The following is a 17,463-nucleotide window of genomic DNA, read 5'->3' as shown; positions in this document are numbered from 1 at the left end:
GTTTAGGGAGAAGTTTTTTGAAAAAAAAAAATTCTCATGATTTAGGAACTTGGAGCAGTTTCATTATGTATTGTATGTTAATGTCTAAAGTAACAGGTGATGTTAAAATTGATATTTAAATGCTGAGCAATACAAATGGCTTTAATTTTAAGCACATTTTCTGTACACATAATATTTTTGGGTGTTGTTTAGCCTAGCATTCTGCTGACGTTTCTTATTTTCACACAATCAGAGGAAGTAATCAGACAGTGCTTTCTTATTACTCATTGTGTTACTGTTAAATGAAGGCATGTTCTCATTTGTTGATAATTCTTAATTATTTTGTACAGATTGTTAACATGCAAACATCTTTAAAAAATAATGTCCTCTCAAGAATTTTAAACACAGACAAAGTCATTGTTGAGGTTTATAATATTATGGTTAATTATTTTATAATAGTGATGTTAGCATGCAAAAAAGTACATGCATATCTGTTAAACTAATTAAGATATATACTTTATGTGATTATCTGTATACAGGATATACCAATGCTGCAATATTTCATTATCTATGGGGAAAATGTGGAAATACCATGAATACCAGCACCATTTTGTTGCCTGATTAAGAGCCTCATTTTAGCATTGTATGAAGCATTTGTATCCATGGTGATAGTTTGCTCAAAGCGCAAAAAATCAATATGGATGACCTATTTCACCAAGTTGGTAGACATCCACAAGCTATTATTGTTTTGTAATGACAAGAATATTGTAATAATACTCATAAACTGTGGGTAATAATGTATTTATTTCAATCAGATATATTGTAACATTACTACATGTAGTTAATTTTTGCCTTTTGTTTAATAGAAATTGTTATATTAAAGGATCTGCATAAAAGTTTTGAAAATTAAGAAGTAAAATACTTTGCAAGGTGTCAGAACAGAAACTTGAATATTGATGCTTTGTTTTCTATTTGTTAAAATAAAACCAAAATATAACACATTGATGAAATCATGAAATATGTTACAAATGTAATGTGATACAAGCTCACTTTGTTAGATAATATGTGTTATTGTAGAAAATGATTTCAAAATGGCATAAAAAAATTCAACAAATTTTTTCTCTTCAAGTATAAAAAGATAAACCTTGTTTAGAAGTTTATGTGATTCTTGTAGGATCATGGAAAGCCAGGACACTCCGAGAGAATGTTCCTATCCTGCCCCTGTTGTCCCGGAGATGACAGACATCCAGAAACGGCTCCAAAAAATGTGTGAGGGTGCAGGAGGGGATGCACAGGTTAGAAAATATGTATACTTGCTTGCAAGTGAGTCTATAAAACAACCAAAAATTTCTTCAAGTGATCACTTATTAATACATGTATATTGATTTATATGTATTTTTTTTCAATGTATTAAAGATTGAGTTAAACTATGTTTTATAAGTTGTAACAAGATGACATTTGTTACAGTTTTACTGATGTATTTTTTAAATTGAGGGCAGTATAGCTGATAATCAAGCAAACCGGATCTTTTTATTTAAAGAAAAATGTCTGCCATATTTATTTATTTATTTTTTTAGTTTTGTAAGTGTTACTATAGTTTTCATGAAATACTGCATGTACTATTTAAATATTGGGGGGGGGAGGGGGGATTTAATTAAAAATTCTCAATCATGATTAAGACAAAGTTAAAATCTAGATCCCAGTGCTTGGATTTTATCTATAAATAGCCTGTGTAAATTATGAACCTGCCTAAACTCTGGTTGGCAGTGTGTGTGTTTACTGACCTAGTTTAACAACAAAGGCGACCTGCCACTTGAAATTCATACATCCAACTCATGAGGAGATGACGTGTTCCAGGATTTTTTTTTATGATTAGACTTGCACATGAAAATAAAATTTTAAAGATTATGTAGAGAGCTCGTATGAATGATATGCATATTTGTGCATGTGAGTGTGAAAAGCTAATTTCTGAACCATGTCTTTATAGTACATGTATAAAGATTCTATGTATATGTATCGGTATATCAATCTGCTTGGATTCACATCTACACTGGAATTTTTTTTTAAAGCAGACAGCTTGCAACTTGTGTAATTGTTTTCACTGAAATACAGATCATATTGATATGCATTCAGTGTAATTGTAGGACACTTGCTTTTAATAAGCCATATTTGTGCTGTTCTTGATAAGATTTTTGTAAGTTTTATTATACAAATATTATTTATATTCTTCTGTAAAGCTTTGACTCCTTATTGTAACCCCACCCTACCCCAGAGGATGTCCTGGAAAATGGTTATAAAATTTATATTTTTCAACTTCAAACAGAAAAATGTATAAAGCAAACTATAGGTTTTAAGTCACGTGACATATGACATGAGACACTAATTATATAACACGATGCATACATACTGTCTGGACTTGGCTTATGAAAGGCAGGAGTAGATAACTCCTTTGGGATGGAATGTTAGTGTAAAATAGCTTTCAGTCAAATTTAATGAGGAAAATTTTAAAAAAAATTATGTAATTGTTAAAAAAATCTTGAATATTGGATTTGAAATGTCAGTTGGGCAGCATTTTCTAATTGTTTCTATTCTTAAATTACCATAGAGGAAAAATACATAAGACAATCACAAAGAGATTTTTTTAATCTTGGTGAGAAAGATGAACTAGAAAGAGATGCTTATATTTTTATCTTTCTGTTAGCTACATGAAAAAAGAATTAAAAATAGATTTCTTATTTTTTTTAAAAAATTAAATAATTATTTATTTTCATGCTATTTTTTTTTTATTAGTTAATGTATAAATTTCCAATAGAAGTGGCCAAGTTTATTTGCAGTACACTCAAAGTTTGATAGTAATCCATGAAAAAATTGTTTTGAGCAGTTAATTTATTTAAAAGTGACATATATATATATCATTTGCATGCATACTTAACATATAATATATTGAGAAGTCAGTTTTATAGTCATATGCAAAGATATATCTTGTTTTATAAATAAATTTTAGTTATGAGTTTATAATGAACATTTTCAAAGACTTAATTAAAAGCATGATGATTAATTGCTCACATTTAAAAATAATTCAAAATGTTGAAGGAAAATATGATGGCTAAATAAAATTTCTGATATTTTGCCTTAATGTACAATGCATAAACTATTGTACATGACTTCCTTGCCGTCATTTTTAAAATGGAAAAAATGTATTATATTTGAATGTGAAAGGTGGCAAATATGAGAAGGTGGTAAATTAAACAAAGAGCTAGGTTATGGTCCTGTCGATACACCAATTACAGTAAAACACATAACAAAGTGCAAAGGACAGACAATTTTACTTCTTTGCCTAATCAACGTAGTTCATTGGATCCATTAAGTTCACAATATTTTTTTAAAGCAACAGGGAATGAAAATTACTTTGCTGTAAGCACCAATTTATTATCAGCATATTTGCTGTAATTGACTAATACCCTATGTTCCATTTCAAACATCAATATAAAGTAGAAACTTAGTCCTTTCATTTTCTATAAAAAAAAAAAAAAAAAGTTTCCTCTGAGAGTTCAGGTATTGGAAAATAGGCTTTATGTAGTGATGGGAAATCGGGATTTTTTTCATAATCGATTATCTGAATAATTGCATGCACTATAATCGATTAAAAATCGATCAATTTCAAATATTTTATTTGTTCATTTTTGAATGAAGAATAAATTGGTTAGAAATTCTGGAGTGATTTCTAGAATACATTTTTGAAATATTTTGTATCATTGGGTTCATTTATTAGATTGTTATAATTTAGGATTTAGTTAAATTCAGAGAAGAATGGATCAAAAATCAAAGGAATAATTTGCTTTTAACTAATATTTTGTGTAATCAATTATCAAGATTATAATATTATCTATAATCTGGGACCATTTCGATTAGATAATCGATTTAATCGATTAATCGGTACATCACTAGCTTTATGAAATTGTAATATTCTTGAATTTTGCAGAAAATGTATATTTCAGTACCTTCAGCAAAGAATTAAAATTTGAGCATACCCTTGACCCCCCCCAAAAAAAACATGTTTTATAATCTTCAGAAACAGTTCTATCATTAAATTATTGCAAATTTTGGATCAGAAGTTGTGCTCTAAATGAAATATTGAATAAAAGCTTGAATTTTTAGCCAATTTTGAAGAAATTTTTGGGATATGCAATGCATGATTTCAAAATGCATTGACTAGCAAGAAAAATATGTTATTTTTCAATAGATACCCAGTCGCCAAAAGTCCAAGTGATATTTCATGCATTGTCAATTTAAAGTGAGCACTTATGACTTTTCAGAAATTTAAAGGATAAAAAAGGCCTTAAGTGAACATTGCTCTTGATGCTTAAAAAATTCTGTCTTCAGAAAAAAGACTGAGTCAATACGCAAGTTTTGAGATTATCTCCCTTGGTGCGCTCTTTTGTTATGGAGGGGAGTTTTGTTTCTGCATAAACCGACAGGTGGGACAGTTATTTATATTGGATATGTTACATCTTCGATATACCGGTCTGTCATAACTGTCTATAGGGATGCTTTCATCAACTCAAAATAACTGAATTTTAGTAATGGCATCAATTAGTTTTTCTACCAAAAATCGGAAATAAAAAGAAAATTTCAGTGGATTAGACAACAGACAAGGGAAGAGACATGGATTGCCAATATACATGCGCATCTGATCATTGCACATCAGCATTCTGAATGACACAGCGACTTTTCCCCTTATGATAATTTTAAAAGATCCATCTGCGTAAACCGACAGGTGGGACAGTTATTTATATTGGATACGTTACATCTTCGATATACCGGTCTATCATAACTGTCTATATAGGGATGTTTTCATCAACTCAAAAATAACCGAATTTTAGTAATGGCATCAATTATTTTTTCTACCAAAAATTGGAAATAAATAGAAAATATCAGTGGATTAGACAACAGACAAGGGAAGAGACGTGGATTTCCAATATACATGCGCATCTGATCATTGCACATCAGCATTCTGAATGACACAGCGACTTTTCCCCTTATAATAATTTTAAAAGATCCATCAACTTTTTAGAAAAGGTTCGTATTCAAGGAAGAGTCTTTTTCACAAAAAACTATGAGGGTTCTTTTGATTTCAAGTACCCTAATTAAAAGTAGATTTGTAAAACATATTAAGTATAGATCAATATAATCATCAAAATCATCACTGTTTGACATCATGTATTCACGTATAATCTTTTCATAACATTAAATACATTTTAAAAGCCCTAGCCATCGTCCATTTATTTATGCACGTTTGTGTACATCGACAACCTGTCCCACTTCCATGCTGATATGGATACTTTTTGCATCTCTTATGTTGGAGAGCTATAATCTCGAAACTTGCATATTGTAGTAATATTTTATTGCTGTCAGAGTTTACCCAAGAGGTCCAGTAGGTTTAATCACAATTATCTGGAATAACTTCCCTTTAGTGCAATCTCCAGGAAGCTTAGTCGAAATCTTGCAAGAATTTGGGGTACAACATGCATGAGAAAACAAGTTATTTCAACCTCAAACAATAATCACAAGTCATGTGTGTTCTTATTAGCGTGATTAATGCTTCATGTTTTGCTTATATTCAAGTCATGCCTCTTTTTCCAAAGAAATTGATCTTGAGGTACTTAAACTTGTGCTTTGTTTTACAAAAGAAATCCACTGTTTTGTCATGAGCTACAGTGCATTCTGTTGAGTCACATTATTGTCCTTATCATGCAGGTTTAATGTATCTCCTTTCTTAAAGAGCTCCTTGAACTGTAAATCATGATAATACCTATTGAATAGTAATGAAAGTAATACTCGGTTATGAGGAAGTCACTGGGACTTTGAATTTTACTTCCTTATAACCTAGATTCTTTATATCCATATAAGAAACATAGTAAACAGTGTCCTAGGGGATTAATAAGACAATTCTTTTAACTAAGTTTTTTACAACTGAGTTTTACTGTACTTTCAATTGATCTGGCAAAATGTTTTTTAGGAAATAAAAAAATTAAGTGAAAGTGTTAAAAAAATTTCAAAACTCAAGTTAGTAAACTAAATCAAGTGTGTGTAGAGAGAGAGAGAAAAAAAAGCAAACACATTTCTTTAAAAGCATAAGAAAATCATATGAAATATACATTGAATTAAAAAAAATTGGTGTCTTTTTGATTACTACAGCTAGTATTAAAAAAAGAAGAAATTCAGCAAACAATAGATTTAGCAGTGATTAAAAATATATTTTCATTTTACAGAATTTCCCAGAGAAAATTGTTCTACCAGAGCCAAAGTCGAAAAAGAAGAAGAAGAAAAAGAAAAAGTGGGGTGCAGTTGAGCAAGATGATGTGGATCCAGTGGAAAGTATGGACACAGAGTATTCTGAATCAGAACCAACAATCCATGCAATGGAGTCGGGAGCCATGGGTTTTCCACCAGTGAACGTTCTAGAATCAGGAGCCATGGGATTTCCACCAACTCAGATAAAGCCTGGGCCCGTAGAAATTCCACCCAAGAAAGCAGCAGAGGAACCAACCACAGAAATCATCCCAGAAGAGGGTATTATGCATCCAATGGATGAGAGTGAATTTTCACCACACAGGGGTGGATTCAGAGGAAGAGGCCCCTTCAGAGGGAGATGGAGGGGGAGGAGAGGTTACAGAAGAGGGGGAGCACCACCATTTCATGGGCCTCCTCCTGGTGGACCATTCGGACCACTGCCCCAGTATCATGGTATGGAAGGGCCATATCAACAAGGATACTATGATCCCTCTTATGGCTATGACTATTCACAATTTTATGCTCAGGGTGGGCCCCCTCCAAACTATGGTACACCACCCATTATTCCTCAGGGTCCAACACAAAGTTCCATGCCTTCTGACCCTGCTGCATGGGCTCAGTCTGCAATGGAATACAAAAATAAACAAATGGCAACAATGGCAAACCAACAGCTAATTGATCCAAGCCAACAAAATCCACCTCTCCCACCTGTACCAGCAGAAAATCAACCGGATCCAAGTCAGCAGATACCCAATATTCCTATACCACCACCTCCCTCAGAACCTCCTCTACCATCCTCCATTCCTCTCCCTCAACCACAACCACCAGCACCTGATATTCCACTGCCACCATTAGATGTTCCACTGCCTCCATCTTCTTCCACAATGCCAACAGACTCACAAATAACACAGGATTTAAATGATTCAAACATGGACATTACACTACCACAGAAGAAAGCTTTAATTGATATGGATGTGCCAGCATTATCCCCAGCTGAGCCAGAGGAAGTGAAAAATGTTTCCGAGTGCATAATGCCCTCTGGAGAGAAGGCTCTTGTGGTAGAAACAACTCCTCTAGTGGGGCTTTCACCAACTGCTGAACTCTTGGAGATTGAGAGTAAACAAGAAATCTGTGATAATAAACTTTCTGACTCTACAGTGGATAAAGCAAAACCAGATACTTGTGAAGATAGTAATTTTGAAAACAGAGATGATGTTAGTGCATTCAAAGACACTATTCAGGAAAGTAAAGACACTGATTCTGAAAAGAAAGAGGACAGTAACGACAATTTAGAAAGCAAAGCACCAGTGAAAACAACAGCACAAATGCTTCTAGAGAAAATAGCAATGAAAAAGAAAGCAACTGAAGTGACAGAATCTGGAGAGGTGACAGAATCTGTGGTAGAAGGCTCAAAACCAAAGACAAAACCAAGCTCAAAATTCCTTTTGCAGCAATTAAAACAAGATGCAGGGAAAGTCCAGTTCAGTGTCAAACAGGGAGCATCTGGAACAAAGAAAGGAAACATTCTGCAGAAGACAGAAAAAACTGAAGCAGAAGACAATTCGAAACATAAGGGTGGATCCAGAGAATTGTATAAACCTTCTGCAGAGGATAAAGTGGCATTAATGCTGGAGACGATGACGCCAAAACAGAGGGATTCCTACATGCGTTATAAAGAACAACAAGAAAGAGAAGCAAGGAGAGAGGAAAGACGAAAGCAACGAGAACTGGAGAGAGAGAAACAGGTGGAGGAGAAAGATATACGGAGGAGGAGAGATAAGAGTGAGAGTATTGAAAAAGACATGAATAAACTAGACATTAAAAAAGTGTCCTCAAGTCCCAAAACAGACAGTACTAGTGAACAAGTGTCTAATGAGGACAAAAAGAGTTTAGGAAAAAGTGAAGAGAGAACTAAACCAGAAAAAAGTGATGGGAGTAAAGTTAGTGATGTTAAGGAGAGAGACATTCTGAGTGTGAATAGTGAATCTGACCAAGGTATCACAAGCATTAAAAACAATTCAGGTTTATCAGACAATCAGGACACACAGAAAGTCACAACTCCCCATACATTCAACGTGTCATCTCCTCAGCCAAACACAGACAGTTGTAATTCTAGTCAAACTCTACCTTCTAAAGTTCACAGTGTCAAAATTATTACTGTTGATAAGTCAAAGGACACAGAAAGCACATTGTCTGATAAGAAGAAGAAATCCAGATGGTCAGAGACGAAAGCCGATACATTGTCACCGAATGTGTCTAGTGGACCTCCCACAGCTGTTCCCATGGTAACAGATGCGGAGGTGTACTCACCTGATCATCCAACAGAATCACCAAAGACAGCAGTTACAGGTAATATATAAATAACCAGATGGTACAACTAATAGAGGATATTCAGTTTTGTAGTTGGATATTGAAATTATTTCATAAATGGGGCAGGATTTTTTTTTTGTATTTTTTATGAGTGCAAAGCACGAGTGAAAATATCAAAAAATCCTCTCCCATGAGTGAAATAAATTCCATATTCAACTACAAAACATTGAATTTTCTATTTATTTCATTTTCTTTGATTTTCCCTTTGCCTTTGTCTTTTCATAACGAAGTGTAGGCTTTTAAGGCATAGTTGAGAGGTTGTGAGATGTTACAGCTAAGTGATTGTTATGTTGAAAATCATAAACATGGATTTTAACAACAGTTTGGAAAACCTTTGAAAGATTTAATTGCTGTTAGGATGGTTTAATCACGCTCGCTATCTTATAACAAACCACTTTTGTGAAGGGAAGGAAAATCTTGAGTTTTGCCCCACTTTTGATATTTGTTCAAAGTGTGAAAGAATATCACATTGATATTTTTTCACACTGTGACAAAATATTACTTTTATTCCATTAATAAATTACAGTGTTTTCCTTTTGAAAATGTAATAAATACATGTATGTCATTTGATTACCATTTTCCATGTTTGCCAGTCAACTTATTTCTGTCAAATCTATTTTTAATATTGGTGAACTGTACTAGTGCTCCTAGTAAATTTTTTTGTTTTCAACAAGCAATACATACATGTATATCAAAATACATATAGTCAGTAACTTCACCTGTGTTTTATAATCCATCTTGTACCTGTACTGTACCTGTACTGTAGGGTGACCTTGATGCACTAGGATTACAAGAAATAATCTGCAGTCTGGATGGTTTTGACTACAATGAGCTCCTAGGTTCACTGAATATAGGTTGTTCTGATGTGCTTCTGTGCACAAGTTATAATACATGTACTTCATGGAATTGTGAAGTATCCTTGAAAAGCGATTTTTTAACCTGGTACATAAATTATAAAAACTGGTGTAGACACTTGACTGTATTCTGTAAGAAATTTATCAGTAGGATTCTTAGTTTTTAAACATAAGTATATAGAGTTTGCATTTGAACATTATTATCTACTTGAATTATGTCAAAAGAATATTGGTAACACATGTTCCCTAGGTTTATGATAAGTTAATTCTGGTCAGAATGTCTCGTCAATCAATTATTTAATCATAGTACATTATGTACAGGCCGCAGACACAAATTACAGCCGTAATAGACAGAAAATCAATAGATCAGTGGTGTAGGATGGTGAATCATTACAGATAAAATCTAACAATTAACAGTGGTTGTCCCTATGAACTACAGTTTTCAATCAGTTGTAATTCTATTAATGACATTTCGCCTTGTTTTAGAAATGTGTCATTTAGATGGAGTTTGCTTTCATTTTCATTTTTTAAAAACATTATTTTCAAAATTAACACTTCTGTTATTTTTCTCAACTTCTTGTAAGCATATTTAAAATTTTAATGTTAAGGAAAGGGTTTCCAGTTGCAATCCTGAATTACAGCTCTGTTAAATGTTAAAATGTTGTTAATGTACAGGAAACTCATACTACTAGTCAATTACAAGATTAATTTTGGTTTTAAAAAAAGCTGGCAAAATTGTCCTACTTTGTTACATTGTTGGTAAGAATAAAAAGACATATACAAAAGATATTTTGATATTTTTGAACTGTATTCACCCTTGACACTTTATTTTAGTATTAGTATGAATCTGGAGAAAATGTTTATAAAAATAGCTGTTTTTCTAATTCAAATATCAGGACTCTGCTGACATACATGTACATAAAAATAAGTACTATAGGGAAAAAAAGTTATTGTGATTTTTTTTATTTAACAACAATATTTCAAACATGCTGTCAAGTTTTTCTGATTTTAATATATCGTTGTTGATAAACATATTTTTTCAGGTGATTCACAGATGTACTCTCCAGAGAAATCTACCGGAATGGAATACTCCCCCAGTCACCCTACGGAGGATTACTCACCCAGCCGACCAACAGATACTCCTAGTCCCAACAGCAGAACAACTCAGGTAGACCAATGCAGCAGGCTCAAAGACTCCGCCATAACCTCTGACAAACAGACAGATAATCAGCCTTGTTCAGTAGAAGAAGGACAATCGCACAAAGAGAGTGGGGATGAAGATACCTCGCCAAAAAAAGCAAAGAAAAAGAAATCCAAGAAAAAATTACAGAGATCAGTTTCTGGATCTCCTGAAAGGAGGAAAAAAGAGAAAACGAAAGAAAAATTGGAGAAAATGTCACCTCAGATAAAAGAGAGTTTTTCATGGGACAGTGACGAGGATGTGCCGCATACAGATCGTGATTCTAAGCAGCATAATCACTCAAGAAGTACATCATATGACTCTGCTGATGATAAATCTAAAGAGAAATCTTTCAAAAATATTAAAAAGTCCAGATCACCTAGGCATAAAAAACATTCTCATTCTCGTTCCAGAAGCAGGTCTGTGGATAGTAGATCAAGAAAACGGTCATTAACTCCCAGGAAACATAGGTCTCGTTCAAATTCCGATAGCAGGTCAATCGATTCCATGAAAGATACTTGTAGGAAATATGATGTAAAATCTAGGTCATCCTTGAAACATAAAAGTAGGTCAAGGAGCAGGTCGACTTCTATGGGTAGATATTCCAGAAAAGATAAATCTGTGATTAAGACTTCTAGAAATAGATCTAGAAGTAGGTCAACAGATCTGTATCAAGAACGTGGAAGAAAGAGAAGGTCCACAAAAAAATATTCTTCACAACATTCTAAATCTAGAAGTAGGTCAAGAAGTAGGTCACAAGACTCAGGGAGAGATAAATCTGCCAAAAGATCAGTATCTCCAAAGTACAGGAAACAATCACTGTCACCAAAGCACAGGAAAACTTCCCGTAGTCGATCCTGGAGCAGATCTTCAGAGAGGGCTGTTGGGAAGAAAAAGAAAACCAAGAAAAAACAAAAAACTTACCAGTCATCAAGCCGATCGAGAAGTAGGTCTGTGGATGCTCCTTGGAAACAAAAAGATGACAGAAGTAGATCCATCTCTCCAAAACCAGGGAAAAGGAAGAAAAAACAACATAATTCTACGGATAGGTCTAGGAGTTCTTCTCCAGTGTATTCAAAGTCTGACAGAAGAAGAACATCAAACAGAAAACAATCCGAGTCACCCATGTCTTCCAGAAGAGGAAGAAGAGAATCACCAGGAAGGGGCGTACATAGTTCTGTCTCACCACGTAAAAGAAGGAATTCAATCTCTCCTGAATACAGAAAAAGATCTACTTCTAGTAAGAAGAGAGTTTCATTATCACCCAACCATTCTGATGAAGACAGAGGTGAGAAGACATCAAAGAGAAAATCAAGGAAAGCCAAAGATAAATCTTCTTATAAAAACTCACCTATAAAGGACTTAACTAAAGATGGAAGTTCATTGACCCCAAACAGAGGTCAAGAAAAAAAGCCAAAGGAAGATAAACAGAGAGAAGTATCTCCAGAAGTACTTAAAGAGAGAGCTCCAATATCATTCAAAATGAACATTAGTAAGCCAGTAAAAAAGGAACTACCATCTCTTGAAAACAAGTTAGATGATTCCATGGAGAAGGACATTGACGCAGGCAGTGATAAGGGAGATAAAACAGAATCAAGTGAAAATCTGGGGCATGAGCAGAAGCCTGATGAGAAGAAATCAGAAAAGCATGCTAGATCTAAGTCACCATCCCCTTCTCATATCTCTACACAAGCAATCAACAAGTCACCTGAAAGGGAATCTAGATCCAGGAGCAAGTCAGTGGATTCAGAAAAGGATCAAAAATTGTCCAAGAAGGCCAAAAAAGCAGCAAAGAAAGCCAAGAAGAAAGCCAAAAAGCTGGCTAAGGAGAAGAAGAAAGAAAGAGAGACAGAATCTTCGAATTCTCCTCTGAATTACAGCAATGAAAGTATAGATACTGATGAAAAGTCAATGGAAGTGACTGTAAAGGATGACAAAATAAAAGCAAAAGAGGATTCCAGAAATGCTGATGCTGTGCCAGGAAAAGAAGCGAGTCCAGAAAGTAAAAAAGTGAAGAGAAGATCCTGGAGATCTAAAAGATCAAACAGTGATGAGGACTCACAACAGACCTCACCAGAACAGGGTGCTACTAGAAAACTAAAGCGAATCAGTGTGGACATTGGTGCCATACCTCTACCGGGACAGGAGATCAGTAATGAACAACAGAAAGAGGTCAGTAAAGATCAAGTAAAAGAAACGTCAATTCCAACACAGAGGAACAAGAAACTTGAACAGGTTGATCCTATCATTACTGATCTCTCTTCAATTCCCATGCCTGATGAAATGCCTGTTACTAGCCACAAATCCCAAAGCATTGTAAGTGATCCTTCTTCTATAACCACCTCAGATACTCAGTCTGCTGGGAAACACGATGTTGGAGAATATCAAGGACAGGAAGAAACCTCAAAAACCAGTGAAAATTCTGATGCCATAAAGAGTTCTGAAGACTTAAATTCATCTCAAAGAGAGCAGAAATTAGATCCTGAGGATGAATCGGAAGTGAAAGAGCCAGAGAATTGTAAACTAATGAGAAGAACGTCCACAGATACAAATGAGGAGAAAATAAAAAGAGAACTAAAGAAACTGAACATAGATATGGTTAAAAGTACTTTTGATCTTGAAGAGGCCCAACCCAGACGAAGGTCAAGAAGATCATATAATTCAACAGAAAAAGAATCAGAAAATGAATCAAATGAACCAAGCAAAAGGGCAACTCGACGAAGATCCAAAGCATCACTCAGCACTGAAGATTCCTCAGGAAGTGAAAACTCAAAGACTGACACTATTCAAAGTGGTAGTGAAACAGAGAAACCAAGTACTGAAACTGTTCAAGAGAGTCAAGAAATAGTTGTGGAAAAGCCCACAAAAAGAAAGAGGAAAAGCCGATTTAGTGATGTGGATGACAAGGTTGATGTTGATCAGATTTCATTACCTACAGAGACGAAGAGTGAGGTGGATCTCAGTAAATTATCCAAAGTTAGTGTGACATTAGAACCAATTCAGATTGAAAAAGGCAGTGCAAGGACACCCATTAAATTTGCTCTGGCCAGCGTAACTCAGGCAATTGGAAAAGTGAAATGGGAGGAGGAAGATGGAGACTCGCATAAAGAAACTGTGGAAAATTCGGGAGGAAGTTCAGAGTATATACCTGACAAGGAAGACACAGAGATCAGCTTTAAAGTTAAAGTTGGCAATGAAACCAGCATGCAGGAGGGTGAAAAAGAATGTAATGCAAATGAAAGTGTAGAAACCTCAATTAAAGTTGATGTGCCGAAAGTTGTTACTTATCCTGGGTTGTCCATACCTAGTGTAACAGCAGACTCCATAGTAGGAAATGAAGGTAAAGGTGCAGCATCTTTGAGTAAAGATGATGTATTTCAGACTGCTTTGAAAAAAGCAAAAGAGTTGGTGGAAAGTAAAGTCATGGCAAGTGTAGAGGAACATAAGAAAATTTCCTCAGATGTTCCAACAGGAGAAGACAATACTGAAACAGTAGATATGGAATGTGATTCCAACTCAAACAGTCAGGAACCCTTCATCCTCCAGGGGAATGAAAATTACCCTCAAAACTCAGTACCAAATCCTCCTTTGACAACATTCCCAAAATTTACTGCAGGCTTTTCCTTGGAGAGCATTATTCCAGATTTTGGTATGCCACTACGAGACGGTCCATCATCCACAAACAGAAAACCTACTCCACCAGCACCTGTGCCTCCTCTTCAAATGAACATTCCACCACCTCCACTTAGTGGATCATTAGCAGCCAATTTCCCCATTCCTCCACCCCAACCTGTTGCTCCACCAACTTACTCCATTTCTATGAACCATCCATCAATAAATATTCCATTGCCAGGAACTGCTCCAACAGTGGCACATCCACCCGTTACATCTTTTTCTAACAGTCATCCACCAAAGATTTCTTTACCTCAGCCTACACCTTTGTCTGTTCTTCCTACAGATATTCCATTACCACCTCCACCACCTGAAAAAAAGACATCAAAGGAAGACAAGGTAGACATTTATAAGGCCTCTGCAGTTCAACCACCAAATCTTCCATCTGATATTCCTATGCCACCTTCTGAGAAGACAAAAATTTTGTCTAATTCTCCTGCTTTACCTATGCCCCCAGAGAAGACAAAAGCTTTAGATAATCCCCCAATACCTATGCTGTCAGAGAAGAAAAAACCTAACCCTCCTGATATTCCATTGCCAGAAGATGTTTCTACTGAACACACTGCAGAAACATACCAAGAGAGAGGCATGTCTGCCTCTGTGCCTTCAGCTGAAGTTGACCCACTTCCAGAAGTCATTCCTCTTCCTTCAGAAGTCAAGAAAAACAAATCATCTGAATCTCTTGAACCTGTAAAAGTTGTCTTATCTGAAAAACAAAGTACTATTCCTCCAAACTCACCGAGTATGTTACCAGAACAAGAAATAATAATCACAGAGGCTACAATAACAAATATTGATGAATCTTCAAAGAATATTTTTGCATTCAATCAACAGGCAGAGACTGTCACAAATATTTCAAAATTGGAGGAGAGAGTATCTGATGCAGATGAGGCAAATGCTGAGAATGTTAATGCATCAAAAGACACCAAAAACCCTTCAGTTACAGACGTACAACAAATGTCTTCTATTGAACTATCAAAACAGGCCCTGTTAGCAAAAGTCATTGCAAAACAAAAAGAAAGTCCAAAGGAGAAAAAGTTAGCAATAGGGAAAATTTCTCGCACTTCACATGTAGAGAAAGGTAAGGATGAATCAGAAATGAGTCAACCTATGAAGAAGACACCAATGATAAAGATAGGCCCTATTGTGATGAGTAAAGGTAAAGACTCGGACACTAGTACTGCATTGGGTGAATCTTCAGAGGATGGTGAAATCAAGTCTGAATCTGAGAATGAAAGCCATGGTAAACATAGAATTGCCTTTGATCCAGGTCGAAACTTACCCATATCTCCCTTGGTAATGGAAAAATCTCGTGAAGACTTGAATCCCGCTTCCTCTGGGTTTGGAGTAATACCAAAGAAAGTGATAGCTCCTCCTACTTTTGAAGGAGAAAATCCTTATGCAGAATCAAACCCACACAATGCATCAAGTGCTTCTGAATCGGATGAGTCCAAGTTTGATGATAGAGAATATTATAAGAAAGTGGATGAATTTCTGAAGAAAGTGGAAAAGCCTAAAACAACAGTGGAAAGAAAGTTTGATGAATTTCTGGAAAAGGTTAGAAAACCTAAGCCAGATTCACCAAGTTTAGAGGAAAAAGTAGATGAATTTTTAAAGAAGACAGAAAAGAAGGACTCAAGGGAATGCAGCTACGATGAGTATACAAGCAGCAAACGTGATAGAGATGACTATGACAGATCAAGGGATAGAGATAGAGATCACAAAGATAGAGAATATAGGGACAGAGAAAAGGATAGAGACACCAGAGACAGGGATAGGAAACGTAGAGATAGAGAATATGAGGATCGGCATAGAGAAAGAGATAAAGAATATGATGAAAGACATAGAGAAAGAGACAAGGAATATGATGATAGGCGTAGAGATAGAGACAAGGAATATGATGAAAGGCGTAGAGATAGAGAAAAGGAATATGATGATAGGCGTAGAGAAAGAGATAGGGATCATGATGAACGACAAAGAGATAGAGACTATGTGGACCGACATAGAGAAAGAGAACGTGATGACAGGTATAGAGACAGAGATTATGAGGACAGACACCGGGAATATGATGATAGGCATAGAAAAAGAGAAAGGAGAGGTAGTAGAGAAAGAAGCAGATCAAGGGAAAGGTATAGAGATAGAGGAAGAGAAAGATCAAGAGAAAGGAGCCGAAGTAGATCTAGAAGTAGAAGTAGAGACAGGGATAGGCGACATTATGAAAGGAGGTCCGGCAGAAGTAGACCTGAAAGAGAAGAGAGACGACACAGGGATAGCAGCGATGAGGAGCGATCACCTAAACATAGATCAAGACGCAGTAAGTCAGATAGAGAGGAAGAAAAGAAGAAAAATCTTACTGATGAATGGCTGAAGTTTGAGAGCCAGTTAGCAGCCAAAAAGAAAATGTTAGCAGAAACAGCTGCAACTTCCTCAGCAACTGCAGCACCTCAGCAACAGCCTGCAGTGCAACCAGCACCAACTGAATACTACCAGGATGCATATGGTAATTACTACCCTGTACCAGTGACCCAAGCAAATACCAACAGTGCCTACCAAACGTATTCACAATATTCAAATGTGGATCCAAACACTGGATATCCAGTACCTCCTCAGCAGACTGTGATGTCTCAGCCTCAGGTCTATCCTCATGACACATATCCTTCAATGCAGCAAGTACCAACCCAGACCTCTAACATGTACAATGTGCCAAATACTCCAGTTTACAATACTCAGGGACAGCCTGTTCATCAGGAAATGGTTTATGGTCAGGAGCAGACACTTCACCCTCCAGTCCAACCAACCCCTACTGCGGTGCCAAGAACAGCTGTTGTGTATGGGCACGTACCCACTCAGCCCAGTATTCTGTCAGCCATCTCTTCACCAGCTGTGGTACAACCTCCTCCGAACACCCCTGGCTATCCTGGTCAGCCAATCCAGCCACTTAATCAGGTATGATATTAACATTTTTCCAGTTTCATTGGTGCATTTATTTTATTCATGTACAAAATTCCTTGTAACTTTCTAATTGTCCCCACTAGGTAATTTAAGAAAATTTTCTATTAGAGAAACACACTTTTAAATGTTTATTTTTCATGTTCAGACATTATATAACACATA

The 17,463-nt window shown here is 35.6% G+C and overlaps 2 protein-coding genes across 2 annotated transcripts in view; both read left to right on the top strand.

The window, feature by feature from the left end:
• Positions 1-1,138: 1,138 nt before the first annotated feature.
• LOC133179235 (serine/arginine repetitive matrix protein 2-like) lies at positions 1,139-15,282 on the top strand (the record flags this gene model as incomplete). The annotated part of the gene is made up of 3 exons (XM_061314025.1): positions 1,139-1,274; positions 6,252-8,622; positions 10,541-15,282. Coding segments are annotated over exons 1-3 (7,230 nt in total), but the record flags the coding sequence as incomplete, so codon positions are not given.
• LOC133178985 (histone-lysine N-methyltransferase SETD2-like) overlaps positions 15,243-17,463 on the top strand; it is a 14,436-nt gene continuing 12,215 nt past the window's right edge. The window contains exon 1 of the mRNA XM_061313651.1: positions 15,243-17,295. Coding sequence (XP_061169635.1) covers positions 15,307-17,295 — 1,989 coding nt within the window. The 5' untranslated portion in view covers positions 15,243-15,306. The remainder of the gene's footprint in view (positions 17,296-17,463) is intronic.

Source organism: Saccostrea echinata, unplaced genomic scaffold (assembly GCF_033153115.1).
Source record: "Saccostrea echinata isolate AGI-Se365-2 ecotype Australia unplaced genomic scaffold, CSIRO_AGI_Sech_v1 ptg000004l, whole genome shotgun sequence".
Classification (NCBI taxonomy): domain Eukaryota; kingdom Metazoa; phylum Mollusca; class Bivalvia; order Ostreida; family Ostreidae; genus Saccostrea; species Saccostrea echinata.
This window is presented reverse-complemented; position numbering and strand designations above follow the sequence as displayed.